The sequence below is a fragment of the Lepisma saccharinum genome, chromosome 7 (assembly GCF_977018435.1).
Source record: "Lepisma saccharinum chromosome 7, izLepSacc3.1, whole genome shotgun sequence".
NCBI lineage: Eukaryota > Metazoa > Arthropoda > Insecta > Zygentoma > Lepismatidae > Lepisma > Lepisma saccharinum.
In genome coordinates this window covers 97,345,245-97,365,091 of record NC_139235.1, presented here as the reverse complement: position 1 = coordinate 97,365,091, position 19,847 = coordinate 97,345,245, and the positions used below count along the sequence as shown (strand labels likewise).

Genomic DNA, 19,847 nt, shown 5'->3' with positions numbered 1-19,847 from the left:
TGAATTTTATTGGACTTACAGCTTAAGATGTGGCTGTTTACGCCCAGCTACATGTCAAATATTTGCAAATTTCGTTGCAAGGTTGATATCTGCAGGTTTGTGTCCAGATGCCTTGTGGTACTTTTGTGCTGATAACTGAAGTATCCGAGGTTCACGTTGTTACATTACGGCTAAAACATGTACAACCACAGTAACAATGTAATGATGAATCAGTAGTGAATGTACTGCCCTGTTCAGTTGCAAACTATTACATGTGTATCTGGTGCATAGATAAACAGTCATCGGAGAGCTTGTATTACTACTACTTATATCCCTGTAATTTTTGCCACTTACCTCATAATACCCTGAATATATGAGTACATTATATTGTGTGTTGCTTACCTTTGGAATTTTGAGTTCTTTCATTTCTATTTTGTCATCTGTTCAGTGTGTCACAGACAACTAGTATCAGAAGGACGAAGTGGATAGACTAAATTATAGATGCCAACTTGGTAACACTAGATGTGCAAATGTTTGACATACAAGCTGAGACAAAATTTGATATGACCACTTCCACTTGAATTCTATTTTCTTTCTACCATTTTTCGTATTGTTTGTTTACTTCCTGTTGGGTTACAGAACATGGTTTCTCATTTTGTTTCACGGTACATAATGTGGCTCATTGTAGCTATGTCATTTTTCACAGAATATGTGTGTTCCTGGCAAAGTTGGAACGCATCGCTTCACAACGGGATATGATGTCACAAATGCAATGAAATGTTGTGTGTGGTTGCCAGCATTCAGGTGGCAAAACTGGCTTTTTTTGAATGACTGTAGCGTTGAAACGATACACCGAGAAAAATGTTACTGAGAAAAGTTGTTTGTCTTGATGTCCTCTATAAGTTTCCGTGGGTGCCATTAAAATGACACCCTGTATATTTGTGTGTATGTTGCTGTTGAGAGGCAGTGATACATAAGTTTGAAATAGAGAAAACATGTGATTGTACCCTTAAATTTTTGGAAAGTTCGCCTTGAAAATCTGGAATTATACTTGAATTTTATAATGGTCCTAGAGTGGCCACCCTGGTTTTTGTCATTTTAATACTGGAATTGTACCATCAGAAATGATTAATGATTGCACTAATGAGGTGCACACTCTTCTGTGTAGTACAGTCTGAAACTGCATGTTTTCAGACTAACTGGGGTACCGTAAAACATTCAAAATCCTGGCAAAGTCCGGGAATTAATGTTTTTTTATTATTATTATTATTATTATTTGCTAGCCAGAATTAGAAACTGGATATAAGTTTCACTTTCTCTCCCAACCAGTTACTTTTTGTTCATATTTCGAATAAATGTTTTTTTCATATTTTCTTGGCATTGTTTATTTGATTAGCATGCTAAGTTGAAGATTTAAGAATATTATTAAGGAAAGGCCTTCAAAGTTATTTGAAGGTTATAAAATGGCCTTCAAAGTTATTTGAAATATGTAGAAATCCTGGAAACTCATGAAATAATTTTGTTTGACAAATTGAGTGTTATCCCTGTTGAGCCACAATTTTCACACAACTTTTCAGTATTTCTTCTTATGGTGAGTTTTCTTTTACAGTTGCATCCTAACACTATTCACATCACAGCAGTGCTAGTTAAATACGATACACCCACAGGACGTACGAACAAGGGTGTTGCAACTAGCTGGCTATCCTTGAAACAGCCTGACAATGGAATCAAGCCAGTTGTACCGATTTATGTCAGGAAGTCCCAATTCAGGTATGTTTATCAGTTATTCATTATTTAAATAACAAAATTTTACATTTTAGTTTATTCATGTAGTTATAAACATTGCTTTTAACCCATCCGCTTACCTAGTCGTCAAATCGACGGCCTGACTGGACGTTCACTTCCCATACCTAGTCGTCGAATCGACGGGTTCCCGATTTTCATCATGTAGTTCCTTTTTCACTCAGTAGATGGCAGAGGTTGTATGATCTTTCAAATCTATGACGTGTATGTTTGTGCTGCTAAGTTTTTCATACCATTGAAGCATGTTTTGTTCAGTAATTTCTCATGTAAACAAACCTTCATTTGTTACGTCTTGCAAACATGTTGCATAAGAATGTTGTAGATGATTCTGCGATTGATAAGTTGCTTTTCGATAGCGATGAAAAGGAAAATGTGGATTTTGGAAGGGGAGATGAACACGGGGGTTCATTTTATGTTAGTGAAATTGAAGAATGTAGTGAAAGTGAGGAAGAGGTGGCTGTGGCAGGAAAAATATAAAAGGTTGAGGAATGGAAATGGAATGCAACGATGTGTGTGATCAAATTTATTAGGTGAGTTTCTAATTATCTTTCAAGTAAACTGCATATGTGCATACTTATTACTATACTTCCACTTCAATATATAAAATTTTCACGTAAATTGCTTGGATAGTTTAAACAATATTTGACATCTTGTCTTGCTGTGCAACCTTCACGGGAGATAGCCAAATTTAAATGGTATTTCATGGCAAAAAAATTGGCATTTAAATGGTAAGCGGATGGGTTAAGTCCACTTTATCCTTAGATAGGCAGATTGGGACTGGACCTACAGTTTAAAGTGGAACCTGAACCATGGTGCATTTTGTCTCCACCAGGGATCATCCAAACTGAGACCTGTTGATTACAAGGCAACATCGTTATGCGATATTATTAAGCCAATAAATAATATTTTTATGTAACAAACCAGTTTACAGTAATTAATTATCCATAATTTTTTGGAAATATTAAAGTACCATTGGTTCTTTTATAATATGGTAGAAGGTAAACTACTTGGTTTTGAATCTCTTGTTGTTAATAATTTAAATGATAATAATAATATTGTTGTTTTCCTTGCCAGTATAAATCCAATCTGTAAAATCGAGCACTGCACACAAAAAGTGCCCTAGCAAAACTTTGGGTTTTGAAGGCTCAACTGGATCTTTGGCAGCTGTGAGGGTGATTTTTTTCAAATTTTCATGTAGTTTTCTTTCCCTGTTTTCTAGATATTATCAATAGTTTAATAGACTTATGTAATCGCAAAACTATTGATAATATCTAGACAGCAGAGAAAGTAAACCACACGAAGATTCACGTGAATACTCTAGAAGGAATTCTAAGCTGATGCAATTTTTTATATTTTGGAATGTGACAGCGGTTTTTCGAATCCAGAGGAAGATTTAAAAAAAATTGCCCTTACGGCTGCCAAAGGTCCAGTCGAGCCTTAACTTTTTGTATTCTGTGTTTAATTTTATGAACCTGATTTTACGCACATAAGAAAAACTTGTTCTGACCAGTATGTAGTGTTAGATGTCAAATTGATAGAGGCACATATTTTTGGTAAATAAAAAGGCAAAATTTCGGTACAAAAACTGAGTCAATTTCGGGTTCAAAAGCGGTAAATAAAATAAAATATCGGTGTTATAGCGGTGAAAAAATGGATGAAAAGTGGTATATATTGGTTTTAAAATTGTGAAAATAATCCTAAATTTGATTTAAAAACTACACTTATTCCACAGAATTAACATTTCACTTCTAATAGCACATTTATGTAGTTATCAGAGTATTAAGTTTATTTCTGTGTAAAGCAGTCCATTTTTGCTTCTCCAATATTAACAGCAGAATTAATCAATTTTCCGGGAATTGCATAACTCTCAGGATAATTCAGACCTCGGAAGGTGTCGCATCGGTGAATAAACCCTGAATTTCGTGTTTAAGAGTTAATTTCGCTTTTTGCAGTTCATTTCGCATTATTTCGTGACAAAATATGGTCACAAAATGCACCTCACACCTTTCAAAAACATGAAAAATTAACATTACCATGTGTTTTTTCAAATTTCGTTTTTTCGTCAAAAACGAAATATGCATGCCCCTACAAATTGAGTTAAAATTTGTGTTTCCAGTATTTTTCTCAAATTTTATTCACAATTCTATGTTTTTTAGATGTTTTTATATATAAAAAAATATAAGTATGAAAATTTTAAATTACCATAAAGCATTGAATAATGTTAGAGAAAGGTATGATTTTTTTTTACACCATAAAGCTTAGAATTTCATATTACAGTGTGTCCGAAAAGCCACACAACCCGGTGGTTACGACCGTATAACGGAATAGCGAAATGGAATGAAAAGAAACTCTTTCTACCAAGAGAATGCCCTATATTGGGAAAATTTAGAGACAAACATATGTAAGAACATGCATGTTTTAATAACAAATAAGCAAAGTGTTGCCAAAGGCAGAAAAAAAATGTTTGCAAATTGTGTATTGATGCACAGAACTCACTGAGGTAAATTATTGCAACATTTCACAATACCAACGAACAATTTGGATGGCAATCTATTGAATTTGACAGAAAAATAACTTTGACGATGTTTTAAAAACATTGCACAAGGGAATAAATGGGCTGTTCCAAAAATCGATGTTTTCACAATATTACGAGGGACACTGGCAACACTGTTGCTGTCACGTGTCACTAACAGACGTGTTCAACCTCAGGCTATCACACTAAGGCACTTTTAACGACATAGGAGAAAGTTGGTTATTCTCGAACATATGCAATAAATTACATTCACCTTGCAACCCTGAAATGTGGGTACAGAAGAACATGTATCAATTGTTATGTTTTCTGTGCCTTAGGTGGTTGCTGTGTGCCGCGAACGGCATTCCAGATTGTGTCTGCTTATGCTGACGTCGGGTGTGTGTTTTCAAAATGCCATATTCTACACAGGAAAGAGTGTTTATTGTTGAATATATTCGAACATCATCATATTCTGGCGTAAGAGAAGCATTTAGTACCAAGTTTCCAACTACTCCCTCTCCAGATAAGTCGTCAATTTTTAGTCTTGTGCAAAGGTTCGCCAAACTGTGTTAGTACATGATAGGCAACGTTCAGGGTGCCCTTCTGTGTTAGGAGCTGATGTTCTGCAGCATGTTGAACAAAGAATGGTGATGTCGCCACAAAAGTCTGTTCGGAAGCTCGCCTCAGAATTGGACTTAACGCAAGTCAACTGCTCACAAGGCTATACGGAAATTGAAATTTTACTCGTATAGAGTTCGTGTTGTTCATGAATTGAAAGCGGTGGATGTCCAAGCACGGTTGCGTTACTGTCATTGGTTTCAATCATTCGTTCGACAAAATGGTGTCGATGTACTGAATAAAGTTTATTTTAGCGACGAAGCCTGGTTTTAAATTGGATTGGTATGTCAACAGCCAAAATTCCAGGCATTGGTCGACAGAAAACCCACATCAGTTGCATGAACTACCCTTGCACTCTCCGAAAATCTGTGTATGGTGTGGAATATTGCGACGTCGTATTGTGGGACCGTTATTCTTTGAGACAACAGTAGATACCACTGTGTACGAGGATCTCATAATGCAATTAGTTGCTCTCCTGGAAGAAGACGAATGTGATGCTTGGCTACAACAAGATGGAGCAACTTGCCATACATCTAATGAATCTCTTTGTATGCTGAGAGAATTTTTTGGTGATTGTCTAATATCCAAGGATTTATGGCCCAGTCGCTCGCCTGATTTAACATCTGCAGATTTTTTTTCTGTGGGGTTACTTAAAGGGGAAAGTATACCAAATGAGACCCAGAACATTGGAGGAGCTGAAACAAAACATTACACAGGAAATTGATAATATCGGTGCTGCAACCCTCGGGAAGGTATCAGAACATGATCAAGCGAACCAACTTATGTATCCAAGAAAATGGTGGACACTTCGAACCCACATTTCAGGGTTGCAAGGTGTATGTAATTTATTGCATATGTTCGAGAATAACCAACTTTCTTCTTTGTTATTAAAAGTGTCTTAGTGTGATAGCCTGAGGTGGAACATGCCTGTTAGTGACACGTGACAGCAACAGTATTGCCAGTGTCCCTCGTAATATTGTGAAAACATCGATTTTTGGAACAGCCCATTTATTCCCTTGTGCAATGTTTTTGAAACTTCGTCAAAGTTCTTTTTCTGTCAAATTCAATAGATTGCCATCCAAATTTTTTGTTGGTATTGTGAAATGTGGCAATAATTTACCTCAGTGAGTTCTGTGCATCAATATACACGATTTGAGAAAGAAAAAAAAAAAAAAAAATTCCACCTTTGGCAACACTTTGCTTATTTGTTATTAAAACATGCATGTTCTTACATATGTTTGTCAATTTTCCCAATATACAGGGCATTCTCTTGGCAGAAAGTGTTTCTTCTCATTCAGTTTCGCTATTCCGTTATACGGTCGTAACCACCGGGTTGTGTGACTTTTCGGATACTCTGTATGTGAAAATCTTGAATTACACACACTGTTGATTTTTTTGTGTATGCTAATTTCCATCTGATACTTTCAATTTTTTATGAGTTTTCATCAGTTTTCTTTAAGAACAACGATTCAAATTCATAACAATGTGAATTTAGTAAAAACAGCTTTCCCACTGACAAGGAAATCCTAGAAAAGACAGGGAAATCAACTTGTGAGTAAATAATTCTGGAAAAATAGTCAAAAACGTGTTCCCTCCAACCTGCTGCGTGGCTGGTGAGATTTCATTTGAAAATGCAATAGTATTACAAAATTATGTGGAAATTCATTTAAAAATACCAGAACCTGCTGGAAAAGTTGGCAGTGGTTTTTTCTTTAGTAGTAATAATAATAATAATACAGGGTGTCAAACAGTCAAGAAAATGTCACGAAATTATTCTTGTGGTCAAGTATAGAATTTGTACTATTTTTTACAGTATAGTGAATTTGCATTGTTATATACCTTTACTGGGATTTAATAAAATTGAATATTTGGAAATTAAAATGGTATTGATCTGTAATTAAGATTTTATCGCTTTGTTTCTTATATGCTTGAAGTTTTGTGAAAGTATAAAGTAATGTGGCCATTATCCATCCAGGACGAAGTCTGAAAGCATTAATTTTTACAAGCATAAAGCAAGTCTAAATCTCTTGTTAAAGTACAGCGTCTGTTCTCATCTTAACCGCCTTGTGGTAGGGGTTCTTCCATTGAATAAAAATATGTATTTTTTTTTATTTCCAACTATTAAATAAATGTTAACAAAAAGGATAAGAGGTCAAGAGAAAGTCTTGAAAAGATTTGTTATTTTGGTAGACACCCTGTAATATTAATAAACCCTGTAAAATTCAGAAGGCCTTCATTAACAATAGAATCATTTATAATGTAGTTGATTGATTTTGAACTTTTTCCTCCGCAGGCTGCCAACAAGACCTCAGACTCCAATTATTATGATTGGACCAGGAACTGGGTTAGCTCCATTCCGTGGTTTCATTCAGGAAAGATGCGTTGCAAAGGATGAAGGTATATTGTGTTTGATATTTTATCAACTTCACTATCAGTAATTCTGATCTATGAATGAATGAACGAGGTAACAAGTTATGTGTGGGTGTGCGCATACTGCTATTTTTCACCAATCACAATACCCTTACCTAGATTTTTAAAAAAGGAGTGGAAAAGTTAAAAGTTCAAGGTTGTATAGGAAACCCAGGGCACGGATTTTGATGACCTAAAAATCTCTGAAAAATGACCTTTAAAATGACAAACAAAAATCCTGTAAAATGACCCAAAAATTCGTACAAAACTCAATCTGCTTATTGATCATAGTACATATATTCCAAGACAAACAATTTAACAATTGCTTCTTCAACTTGGTGTGTTGTACAGACTGTGAATGAGAAACTCGACAATGTTGCATTTCGCGATTTTCAGACAGGCTTTGTTGCGCTGGTAGTTAAACACAGATAACATTCAGACAAAACAGAAATTGTTGAACTTCTTATGTTTCAGCATGCAATGACACAATTTTTTAAAAAAAATGACCAAGGAATGACTGAAAATGTTAAGAAATGACTGAAAAATAAAAATGGTAAAAAATGACCCAAAAAAATTAAATTTCTTCAACCTGAGGAGGGTGTTCAGGATTTCTGTACTAGTTATCAATGTCTACGTTGCACCAGTTAAAAGATGAAATGTCATCAAAATCCGGGCCCGGAATAATACTATCGTAGAGTGTAAAATGCCAGTCATTCTCGGAAATCTAGAAACAGTTGAAACACTGTCATCATCTATGACAAGTAGTCAGGAGAATAAAAGGTTTGTCTCAGGATATTAAAATCTGCACATACCATAAGAATATACCAAATAACATTACATACATGGCAAAGTGGAGGGTCCGTGCCTTGCAGGAAATGAGGATTGATGAGGTGGCTGTGTCCAATGTGAAGCTTAGTTCATATTACCTCTTCTCTTCAGGAGAATAGTATGAGGAACTCCATGCACCAATGTTGGGCTTTATAGCTGTAGCTTGTTCGTTACCTTATTCAGTTAGAAGAATGAAAGGAACACACACTGAAGGTCCCTACCGGTAGAGTCCACCTTCTATTGGCCAGGATTCTAAGAATTGTAAAAATTGTTATAAAATTTGCACTTTCTAGTATTTGCTTGTTGTTAGAGTAAATAGGCGCCCCTAACAGATTCCACTATGCTTTTACAGTTCTTTCTTGTTGCATTGTTTTAGAATACATTAATTAGAGCAATTCTCTAATGCCTAGTAACAAGCGTTCAAATGTGTCTTGCTAGTCATTAATATGTTACATTCGCTATTGATTGGCTACAAGAAATAATCCTCATGAACTGACGGTAAGAACTTCATTTTGACATTCCTGAAAAATCTATGAAGCGAACTTTTAAAACTGGTTGAGGGGCATCTGTTAATTGGGCTTTCTGCTACGTCTAGGCTTAGACAGGTCTCTACTAGTCAGTCACCTCAGTCGCTCAGTTCCTTGAGCATTGAACTCACAATCTCACAATGGTTCCAGGTTAGAGTCCTATCTTAGTCTTGAGTGTCACTTTATCAATTTCATTAACCTTCTGTAACCTGCACACTTTTTTAAAATGTTGAATTATTTCCCTTACCAGCGCAATAATGGTCGGGAAAGCACCAGGTAACTTATCTTCACTATTCCCCCGACACCTTTTTTTCTGATGCTCTTTCAGTTGCTTACATGCCTCTGAAGTGACCGGTCTCCCTTAGGTGGCACTGTACCGTGTGCAGGAACGTCTTCTACCTTAAATCGTAGCTTGCCAGCGTGAATTTGTCTGAAATGAGAAGAATAAGACGACTGTACGTTGTTCAGAATGAAAATTATTTGTATGCATAAACCATTACGAAATGTCAGTTGTCAAAATAACGATATTGAAAAGTGACAACATTTAGTACTTTTTATTTGAGTCAGTATGACTTTTGTTAAATATATCTTGTAAATGCAGGTGAAACATATTGCAATTTGAACATTTTAAAAATATTTTGTATGTTTCTTCGAGTTGTGTTTTATACATGTCATTGCTTTTTTCTGCAAGTCAGTAAGATTTTGACTGAGAATTTTGGAACAAATAGTTCCTTTCTAAGTCCATATAAGTTTCAAGATTTCAATTCGATTTGAAAAATATGTTGAAAATTTTTGAAAAAATACTTTGACAACTTTGTGAATGGCGATTTCATTTTTTTAGTTCCTTCATTATATGGCAAAGTTTTAATTATTTTTAGAATAATATTTTGGTGCATTTGCTTCAAGAGTGTAAGCTTGTAATTCTATGAGACACTTTCTCTCATTTTTTTTTAGTTTATTTCCTATATTAGCTAATAAAATGTCCGGAATACATATGTTTGTGTTCATATATATATTTCGCCTGATTTCCAGTAAGCGCTATTGTTATTCAACATCGTTTTGATAATTGATGTAAATAACGTTGGTTTTGATAGGGCAGCACCGAGTGGGACATTTGTGCTACTATGAGGATGCGGATGGCGAAGGGTTAAATGTTGCCAAGTGACAGAAAAGCATTGCAAAATAAGAAATATTCAAAATACAAGTCTAAGATCTTTGAGAATGTTATAGTACACAAATTTTTTATAAGACCTTTATTTTTGACATGCAATGAAGGTGAATGTTTTTGGTAAATTTTGATGTATTTATATTTGTTAAATATTGTTTGGTAGAATTTGTTCAAGCATTTATCAATAACCGCATAGGAACTGATACATTTTCTGCTTTGTTACATTGTTGCTTAATATAATGGTTAATAAATTTGCACAAAAGGAAATAACTTACCGTATTGCTTTCCTTGAAGCACGAGAACTGTATTTACACTGTAATGCAAACAGTGCCTAGTGCTGTGAATTTACAAGATTTAAATTGTTTTTCTCTGTTCTTTTGAAGGTAAGCCAATTGGAGAAAGCATCCTTTACTTTGGGTGCAGGAAGAAGGCTGAAGACTTCATCTACGAAGAGGAGTTGAATGAGTATGCGGAGAAAGGTGTACTTAAGGTATGTTTGATTGACGTTTCATTCAAAATAACTTTATTCTATTGAAGATGCTGGTATCTCCTGTGCCATAAAGGCATTGCCAGTAGTCCTGTAACCTAAGTTGGCTAGTGCAGATATCAAATATCAGTGTGAAGACAGATGTATATGTATATCTGTTATAAGGGGGTATTGTTTTTATTGATTGGTGCTTCTATATTATATTACGTTGCTTTAAAGTTGGTTTTACAAAAGGTTAACTTTAACTATATAATATATCAAAAACAGCAAAAACAAAAGAGAACCACGCTTTACGCGGCCACACGCAGACCCTATTCCACGTGTGGTGTTCCGTATAGTAACAGATATCCCCTGAGATATCTGTTAAGCAACAGACGAACTTTAGCCTAACTTTAATAATCGGTAACTAGAGGAGGGCTTAATAGGCTTATGATTCACTAAAATGATAGAAGGTCAGACACCTTTAAACGACATATTTATTCATTGAAAAGAACATCGCTTGTGGCATAGCTGCCACCAAACATGAGCACTTCACTGTACAAGACACAAAAAAAGGTATACAAAAGATTTTGTACTTACATATCAGCCATTTTCACACTAGATCAATCATACCTGGGGCCTTACACACGCTATTTCACTCTTTATCACCACATCCCGACACATGGACAAATTTGTGGTACACCACACTAAAAAATTAATATTATGTGCTTCCTTGGTGTAACAAAGGCTTTGGGGGGTGATAAATGAGTTTTCCTGGCTTTTCTTGGATGGATGGCTAAGGACAACTTGGATATTCTCTGATATCCTATGGATGCTTCTATGGCGTCAGTCCTGCCGACCATGTGGTCTGGATTTCCACATGGGATGAGGGACACAAAACTCGCTATTTTGCTGAATTTTCACTGGGATCCTTAAATGCACTTGTGGACACAATATCCCACTTTGTCACACACACTTAGGCCTGTGTTTACTGTAACAGGACCTTAGATCCCTTTTCCCTTTATGTATCCTTTGTTGCTGGCACAGGTGGCCATTCTCACACTGGATTTTACCAGCAACTTCCAAGCTGACCTGCTCTCAGGTGGGTCTGTAATACAAGTGAGCTTGACTAGCAAGCTCAGAACACAATAGGCCATCTGAAAGTCTCCTCTGTGACGTCACAGCCTTGACGGCTTCTCATTGGCCAGCTGGAGTCCTTTGAGATCTTTCCTTGTCTTTGGGAGAATTGCCACTTTCTCCCACCAGATGGCAGAGTTATCAATTGCTTAAAAAGCATAAACAAAAGTGTTTTTTCAGCTTTTCTGGCTTAATTATGCCAGATAATTGCAAATGAGTTTTTTTTAATAAATTAGGCATTATTTTACCTATGGGTGAGTGTTATCTCTGATTTTCAGTAAAGAATAAAAGATTTAGTAAACATGTGATTTGGAGCACATGGTTTTTGTTCTCCAAAATGGCTGCTGTTAGCCTAACAATGGTTGGTTCTTTATAAATAAAGCATTTCTACCCCTCCCATGAGTGACAACTGGTTGGTAAACATGACCCATGATCCTAATTGGGGGTGGGGGGTATAAATTTCTGGGAAAATAGCTCTCACAAGCTTTCCCTGATGCCAACCTAATGGCCCTTGTACTTAGGGTGGCCTGTGGTTATTTGTGTGTGGGCATGTATGCCCAATGCTGATTGGTCATACTGTACTTATTCTCTTTAGAACATAATTCAGGGGTCTCGCACCTGAAAACTGTGGAAGATCTGTAGCAGTCAGCGTATGAGTGAAAATATCATGGAAAAGCTGGTGAATTTTGTAAAGACATTCAAAGACCCAGAAAAATCAAGATATTGATGGTTTTCATGCTTGCCAGGATTAGAGCATGAAGAAGCACATTTCACACATTCTCCAACATCTTTATTTTTCCTCATTTATTTACAGCAATAAAGTTTTAAAGTATATGCTTGTTTTTGCCCATAACGACTGTCATTTATCTGAGGTGTTCTTTTTTTTTTCAGTTTATTTTGGCATTCAGCAATATTGGATAAACTTAATTAATTTGATTAGCATGCAAAATTGAAGACTTTAACATTTATAAATATGTTAACCTTTTGGAGCCCAAGGCCATTTTCACATGTAACCCCCTTGATGCCCAAGCCAATTTTGAGCAAAATGCAGAGTTTCAATTAAATGAGTGTAGATCGAAGGCTAATTGCCCTAGAGAGATGAGTGATATACCGTTGTATGCGGAATGAACCAAGAGATTCAGACTATATAAAATTTATGCAAATTTGGTGTATATGGGGTGGGGGGAGGAGAACTCAAAAATTCCAAAATTTAAAAAAAATGGGGATTCCCCCCCCTTCCCCCAAGAAAAAAGTACAGGACAGTGTCGACATGCACATGGAAATTATCGCTGACATGTAAAGAACACAAAAATATTTGCATTATTATCGTATGACCAATGTAACGTGAGTTGTAACCCCAAAAGCAATGGTCACTGATTCAAGCTTCAAAATGCAGCGGTACCTTGAAATGACTGTAGCTCAGAGGCTAATTGCCCTAGATAGATGAATGATATACCGTTGTATGCGGAATGAATCACAGATTCAGACAATATAAAATTTATGCACATTCGGGGTATATATATATATATGGTGGGGGAAGGGGGAATCCCCCAAAAATCATTTTTTTTAAAAACATTATTACGATGAAGTTTCAACAACCCCTCTTCCCCTCCCCCAACTCCCAACCCCAGCTTGCTCCCGCACGGAAAACATTCCTTTTGACCTCGGGTATCGATATACAAACTTTGTTCCAATCCAGTTTCCAGGGGTTAGGGAAACAAATTGCTTTAGAACAACAAAGCCGGCCTTCCTTTGTCAGCAAAATTTTTCCCTTGAAAAAAGACTCAAAACAGAAGTATCCTTTTTCCCGCTATTTTCATGAAAAGAAAAAACGTGCAACAATCATTTCTGTTAAATACATGTGTTAACAACAATATGAAAAAAGAAAATTGAAATTCTAGCCAAAAATAGTGAAGTTATAACATAAAAACTACTACCTTGACAGAGCGTCTCGATCGAGACGATCGGGCTCCTAAAGGTTAAAGCATTATAAGGTGGCCTGGAAAGTCATTTGAAAATACATGGAAAAGTCAGGGAATTTGGTTTGGCAAATGGGTGGAAACTTGGCCTTCATTGCATTCACTTTCTTTTTTCAGATGCACCTAGCATTTTCAAGGGACCAAGCAGAGAAGGTTTATGTCACTCACTTGCTGAAGCAGAATGGCAAGGAAGTGTGGCAGATCGTTGGAGAGAATAATGGACATCTCTATGTGTGCGGGTAAGAACAATAGTTTCATAGAGATTCAAACTGCAACAATGTAACTCGTGCACTGGATCACACTATGGCTGTGCGAAATTTAATGTGAATATGCCAATTACAAGCCTGCCCAAAAATTGCATGTAACTTGGCTTGCCTTAGTGTCCCTTGTTGAGACAGATATCATTCTCATATCTGATTTCAACCTCAGGAAGAACTCTCTTAACATATTCCTGCCCATAAATTACCATGGTCGTTTTGAAGTATGTGCTTGTACTTGTAAACGAATAAGGTCCATTTGGGGGGGGGGGGGGCAGGCATATCCGAGATGCCAAATTAGCAAGGGCTCCAGGGGCCCAAAGACGTTTGGATCCTTGGAGGACCGGGGGTGGGGATCGGTAAAGGACACCAGCAGGAACCCTCGATGAGGCCAGGTTTTTATCTGCCAGGCTGAAAAAAGTTTACAATAAAGTGCCATTTTCAGCCTCTATGGTTTCATTTTGAAAAACTCAAATTTATGATAGCAGCTACAATTTTTTTTAGATAAGTTTGTATTCAAAAAATGCCTTGCCTGGCCCCTCCCAGAGCTGGGCAAATATATTTTTCTGTTTCTGATACCGTATATATATGAACCTACTTTGGAAAAGTTTCTTGAGTGTGTTAATGAAACTATAATAATTTCAGTAACGTTTCTTTCAGTGAAAATAAAACCTTCTGGATGTATCTGTAACTTAAAGTATTTTTTATAATCTTTGTAGCTGAATTTTGGCAATTTTTTTTTTTTAATGATACTTTACAAAATATCAGGTGCCATGTTTATTTACATCTTAATGATGATGACATTATTTATGGTTCAACATGATTAGTATTTTGTATATTATCCTACACAAAATTTTTGCTGCTTTTGCCTATAAAAATTATTGGATTTTAAATCTAGAGAACTTTTTAGTGTGTTTACGTATTACATTTTCCTTCACCCCATCAGTATATATTTTTCCCTTTACTTTTCATATAGCATAATGATTATCATTGCATAATTACTTATGTACGAGTTTATTTTTTAATTGGGGCCAGTTTTGAAATAAAACTAAAACATGCAAAGAAATTTCATTACCTCTGTGGCTGTTCATATGTACATTCAGCTACTTCTCAACGTAGTTTCCATAGTTGTTGAGACACTTGTCGTAGCGGTAGATGAGCTTTTGTAGACCCTCATCAAAGAAATCTGCCACCAGGTTAGAAAGCCAATCCATCACAGTCTGTGTTGCTTCATTGGCGCTGTTGAATCGCTTCTCAGCAAGGAAAGTCTTCAAGTGAAGGAATAGGTGATAATCGCTAGGGGTGAGATCCGGACTGTATGGAGGGTGGTCCATTCGCTCCCAGCCAAATGAGTCAATGAGCGACTGTGTGGCCGTACACGTGCAGCAACATGATACCTGAAGACAGCATTCCTCGTCGTTTGCTCTGTATTGCTCAGCAAAGTTTCTTGAGAGTGTTGCAATATACGGCTGCATTAACTGTTTGTCCATTTGGCAGAAACTCAATCAGAAGCACCCCGAACCTGTCCCAGAAGACTGTGAGCATGAGTTTCTTGGTGGAAGTCACTTGCTTGAACTTCACTATTGTGGTGGATGATGTGTGGCACCGTTCCTTGGATTGTTGTTTTGTTTCGGGGGTGTAGAGGGACTGGCGATAAATATGTCGCTTTGACATTTTTCACGGTCAAAAACCTGATCACTGATCGTATCTCAGGTGGGATTTTCGATCACCTGCACCACTTCATTGTCCACCACAACCACACCAAGCGTTTCACAACTTCCAAATGGCGTTTGTTTACGTGCAAGGCATGTTGGTAACTAACCTACATGCGCAAAACACCAAGCACACAGTGTTGCCAACGTGAGTGCAAAACGGCCCCTAATTAAAAAATAAACCTCTTACATTATTCTATAAATTATTTCTTTAAAGTGATTTAAAGCAATGAGAAAAAAAACTGATTTAAATGAATCCATCTTGGTTTACTGTTTTATTGGTAAATTTCAGAGATGCCCGCAACATGGCAAGGGACGTCCATAACATAATCTTGAGCATCGCCCAAGAGGAGGGCAAGATGACGGAGTCGGAAGCGCAGGCGTACGTGAAGAAGATGGAAGCTCAGAAGAGATATTCGGCAGACGTCTGGAGTTGAATGCCGCTCGTTCGCGAGACACTGTCGAAGGAGAGAGACTGGTTAAGTCAGAGAGAGGACAGAAACTGCGGCCAGATGACAAGTGCCTGCCTTGATAGATTGAACGTGCTGTACATTACTTTGTGGTTTTAGGGGAACTTGAAAATAAGAAGAGGAAATACTTGATCAGAAGTCTTCTGATGCGACAAGTGCCCAGTTTTATATATTAATTGTGATGCCTACATTTTTATTTTTCTGCTTACGTATATTAGAAGAGACATATCAAGTAATTTTCTCCGTAACAGAGACTTCTATTCTTTTACATGTAGAAATATTTACCAGTTTTTACAAGGCAACAGTACGGCATTTTAAAACCTTATTAGATTTACTTAGATAAGTGCAGTTCACAGGACATTTTCAGTGAAAAAATCAGTGCATTTTGGCAATTTACACTAAGGCTTCTCCTGTGATGACTAGATTATTGCAACAGTTGTGTGTGCTCAGTGTAATCAATGCAAGGTGTTTGTTGGTTGGAGGAGATAGAACCAGTTTTATTCTATTGTACAGTATTGGCCATATTATTGGACTCATTAGTTGAAAAAATGAAATTTAGATTAACTCACTTTATGTAGAGAAATTTGACAGATTTAGTGTTTTGTGATACGCATTGCATTGTTATACACACTGCAAGAACTGTCAGGGCTTCGTATGACCACCTTTGGCTCTTTTCTAACCCATTTTAATCATTGTTTGGGTACAATTCCCTTTCACTCTTTTTTTTTTTTCCTAAACTTCAAACCACGTGATTTATGGAATTACGTGTTTCTCCGAAGATACAACTAAAGAACACCCTTGCAACAACCAGAATCAATATTATTTCCTTTGTTATAACCAAAAAATAGCATAAATAACATGGTAAACAATGTACGTATTGTTCCAGGCATTTTCGCAAATATGCAAAGGATCCTGCTGCCATCTATTCTTGGTACACAGTAAAAGAAATGATTGTGGGAAACAAGATTATATGGAAGCAGACAAACAGTTTAATCCCATAAAATGTTATAACAATCGTCAAATAAATTTAGTTAGAACACTTTCAAAACAAGAAAATGTTGTTTTTTTTTTTACAATGAGTCCAATAGTTTGGCCAATACTGTATGTTCAGTGAAAATATTCAATTGTTCAGACTGTGCCATTTTAATTCTGAATGTTTGAGTACGTTACCTTGATAAGAAAAACATTTCATGGTCCCCAATTATACTTTTGGATTGTGCCTTGTGTTTTAAACTTAATTTAATGCTTATATTGCATTTTATCACAGCACTTGCAGCACATAGTTGTCAATTTTCACATCTGTGAATATTGAAGGAATTTAACAAATTTATCCAAACTCTCCTACGAAAACAACTGTTGCTACATTGAGTAAATGAGCATGATTAATGGGCCAGAATACAGAATAAAGTTATATAGTTTTGTAATAGTTATAAGTGGAATATTTTATTAAAGTTGCAGTCTGCAAAGTAATAATCAGTATAGATTCATAGAAATGATTATTTTTTCTAACATGCACTTCCCATTGTACAGCAGATTGAGTTTTTAAAACCAACATTGAATTAAACTTGTTCATCTCTTTTTGCAAAGAAATGTTGAAGTTTCTAATTGAGAATTTTAAAGATAATGTTGATGGTGTTGTTTGTTGATCCTTAATCATTACAATAAAGTTTATGCCATGTAGTTTTATTAGAAATAGGCCACATAAAACTTTTACTGTTTTCATAAAATTCACTTATCCTGATAAACAGTTTAGTTAGGTAGCAATTTATCCAGTATTTTCAGTTTTTTTAATACTATGTGTAAATTCTTTCAAATATTTATATATTGGGACACCCTTTGCAGAATTTTAGAGGGTATTGTTGAAGGCACAATAAATGAAACTGCACATTCAGAAACTGATGTAAAACTCTTGTGTACAAGAATTTATTTTTGTACAAGCTAAAAGTGACTGAGAAAAGTTTTATGCTGTTCTTAGAAATATTGGATTGATGCTTCATCAATAAAGTGATGTCATTATTGTATGGTAATATTCAATTTTAATATGAAATAAATTACATTCTGATCTTCACTATAACTTAACACATTTTCAGTCCGTCATTCTAGAATGTGTGTGTTCACTAACAAGCTTTTCTGGTGGTGGCACCAGAATAGTTGTCCGAATAGAATTTGTCTTTTGTTTGCCCAAAGTTTTATATTTGAGTGTGATGCTGTGCTGTTCAAACTGCATTTCCACTGAAGTGAATAGGTTCTCGCCTAAGTAGATAATAGAAAACTGTTATGCAAACTTATTAGATAGTGTAGTTATTCATAAGTTTCCAAAAATGATTCTGCTGAAGCTATGAACTCTGGGTAGCTCAGATGGGCTAAATATAGCACATGGTTTATGCACAAAGAGTACTAAACTTGGATCGTACCCAGCTATAGTACATTGACAATACAAGGATTTTGATTCTACACTATTTTTGAAGTTCTTTTCTGGTTTGCAAGTATGTGTAATTCAAATGTGGATGTAGATATTAAAGAAACTTTAGAAGCAAACAATGTCCTCTCCAATAATGTAATGTTAAACTATGCTTTCTTTGTGTTTCCCTTGTATTTTCCTCATCATTTTTCTTTGTCTGTGGCACTTTAAGTTCTGTAAATATGAATGCCTTAGTGCTTTTTTGTGGAGTTGTGATATGTTAAAGTCTTATTACGAATTACTAGGAGAATGAAAGTACTGGTACGCTGAACTATGTATTTTTCTTTAACCTGTAATTTCATTTAGCAGCAGCATAGAACACAACTATTGTGCTGCTATTTACAATTAGCTTTGCCTGAAGAGCCCCATTAATAATGTGAAATTTTGCTTATTTTACTGTTGCAATATGCAACTATATCTATGATAAAATATTGATTCTTTTTTTACTTGTTCTTCTGTTTTGTCTGTTAATGATTTCTGGCCCAATAGCATAAATGGTGTGTTTTTGTCATTGCAAATATGAATGGTTTATATTGCTCTGATGTAAAAGAGATACTTTGTATTGAATGTGGAAAGATACTCGTAGCTATTAATGCGCAAATGTTCCATTAATGTAGTAATGAAGGTTGGCACAGTAAAGACAGTATAATTGCCTTAGATTGTACCTAAAGTCACATGTCATTAATAGCACAGAAGCAGCTGTATGCTACAAAATTTTATTTTTACATTCTAGGTAATTGTTGAATTTGTACCAATTATATTTGTAAACTTTGCTTGTGCACACAGAAACAATATTTTTTATAACTTTTGAAATAATGTATTGAAGTAATGATAATCATAGTTGTTGAAATCTACTTAACGATATGTAATAATTTTGTTACAGATTGTGTAAAATGAACTTGTTAGTGAAATGTATATTTATTTATTTTACTGAATGGTAAAAATTAAGATGATATGGGTTTCTGTTTTCCTGTCCTTAGTTGTAATTAATTGAATGTGTGTGTTGTTTGCATGAAGGCTTTGAGTTAGTCTAAAATGATTGCACAGGGTGGGTACTCACCGGGAATTCCTTGAATTCTGGGAATTATGCTTGAATTATTTTCTCCGGGAATTATGCGTGAATTCTATGTGAATTTTCCTTCGTAGAGGGGAAAAATGACAACTTTTATTAATTCAAATTAATTCATACATTTACAAATGCCCCGAGGCAAGTTTTTCACAGTTTAGGTTTTATTTTTTATCTGGGAAGGAAAATATAACAGAATTCTCTCAATCCGTTTGGTTTGTTTGGCCTTTGCAGAACAATCTATCTGACAGGCAAAACATTATTGCAAGATAAGATATCTTTAAGTTGATTAGTTAAAATTGAGTTTAAAATTCTTATACAATTAACAATTAATTGAAAATTATTACATCTAGACTTGCGACTTGTGTTTGAAGATGTATTTCGAGTCTGAATAGGGGTAATATCCCCCTCTCATAACATTGCCGAGAGTACGTCTGTTTTTATTAGCTTGTTTG

General features: G+C 35.6%; 1 protein-coding gene across 5 annotated transcripts in view; it reads left to right on the top strand.

The window, feature by feature from the left end:
• The window catches only part of Cpr (Cytochrome P450 reductase), a 136,072-nt gene extending 116,793 nt beyond the window's left edge, over window positions 1–19,279 (top strand). For all 5 annotated transcript variants that reach the window (XM_083125700.1, XM_083125703.1, XM_083125701.1 and 2 more), the window contains exons 11-15: window positions 1,589–1,749; window positions 7,206–7,309; window positions 10,228–10,334; window positions 13,544–13,665; window positions 15,688–19,279. In XM_083125700.1, the coding sequence (XP_082981826.1) occupies window positions 1,589–1,749; window positions 7,206–7,309; window positions 10,228–10,334; window positions 13,544–13,665; window positions 15,688–15,832 (639 nt within the window). In that variant the 3' untranslated portion in view covers window positions 15,833–19,279. The remainder of the gene's footprint in view (window positions 1–1,588; window positions 1,750–7,205; window positions 7,310–10,227; window positions 10,335–13,543; window positions 13,666–15,687) is intronic.
• Window positions 19,280–19,847: the final 568 nt, after the last annotated feature.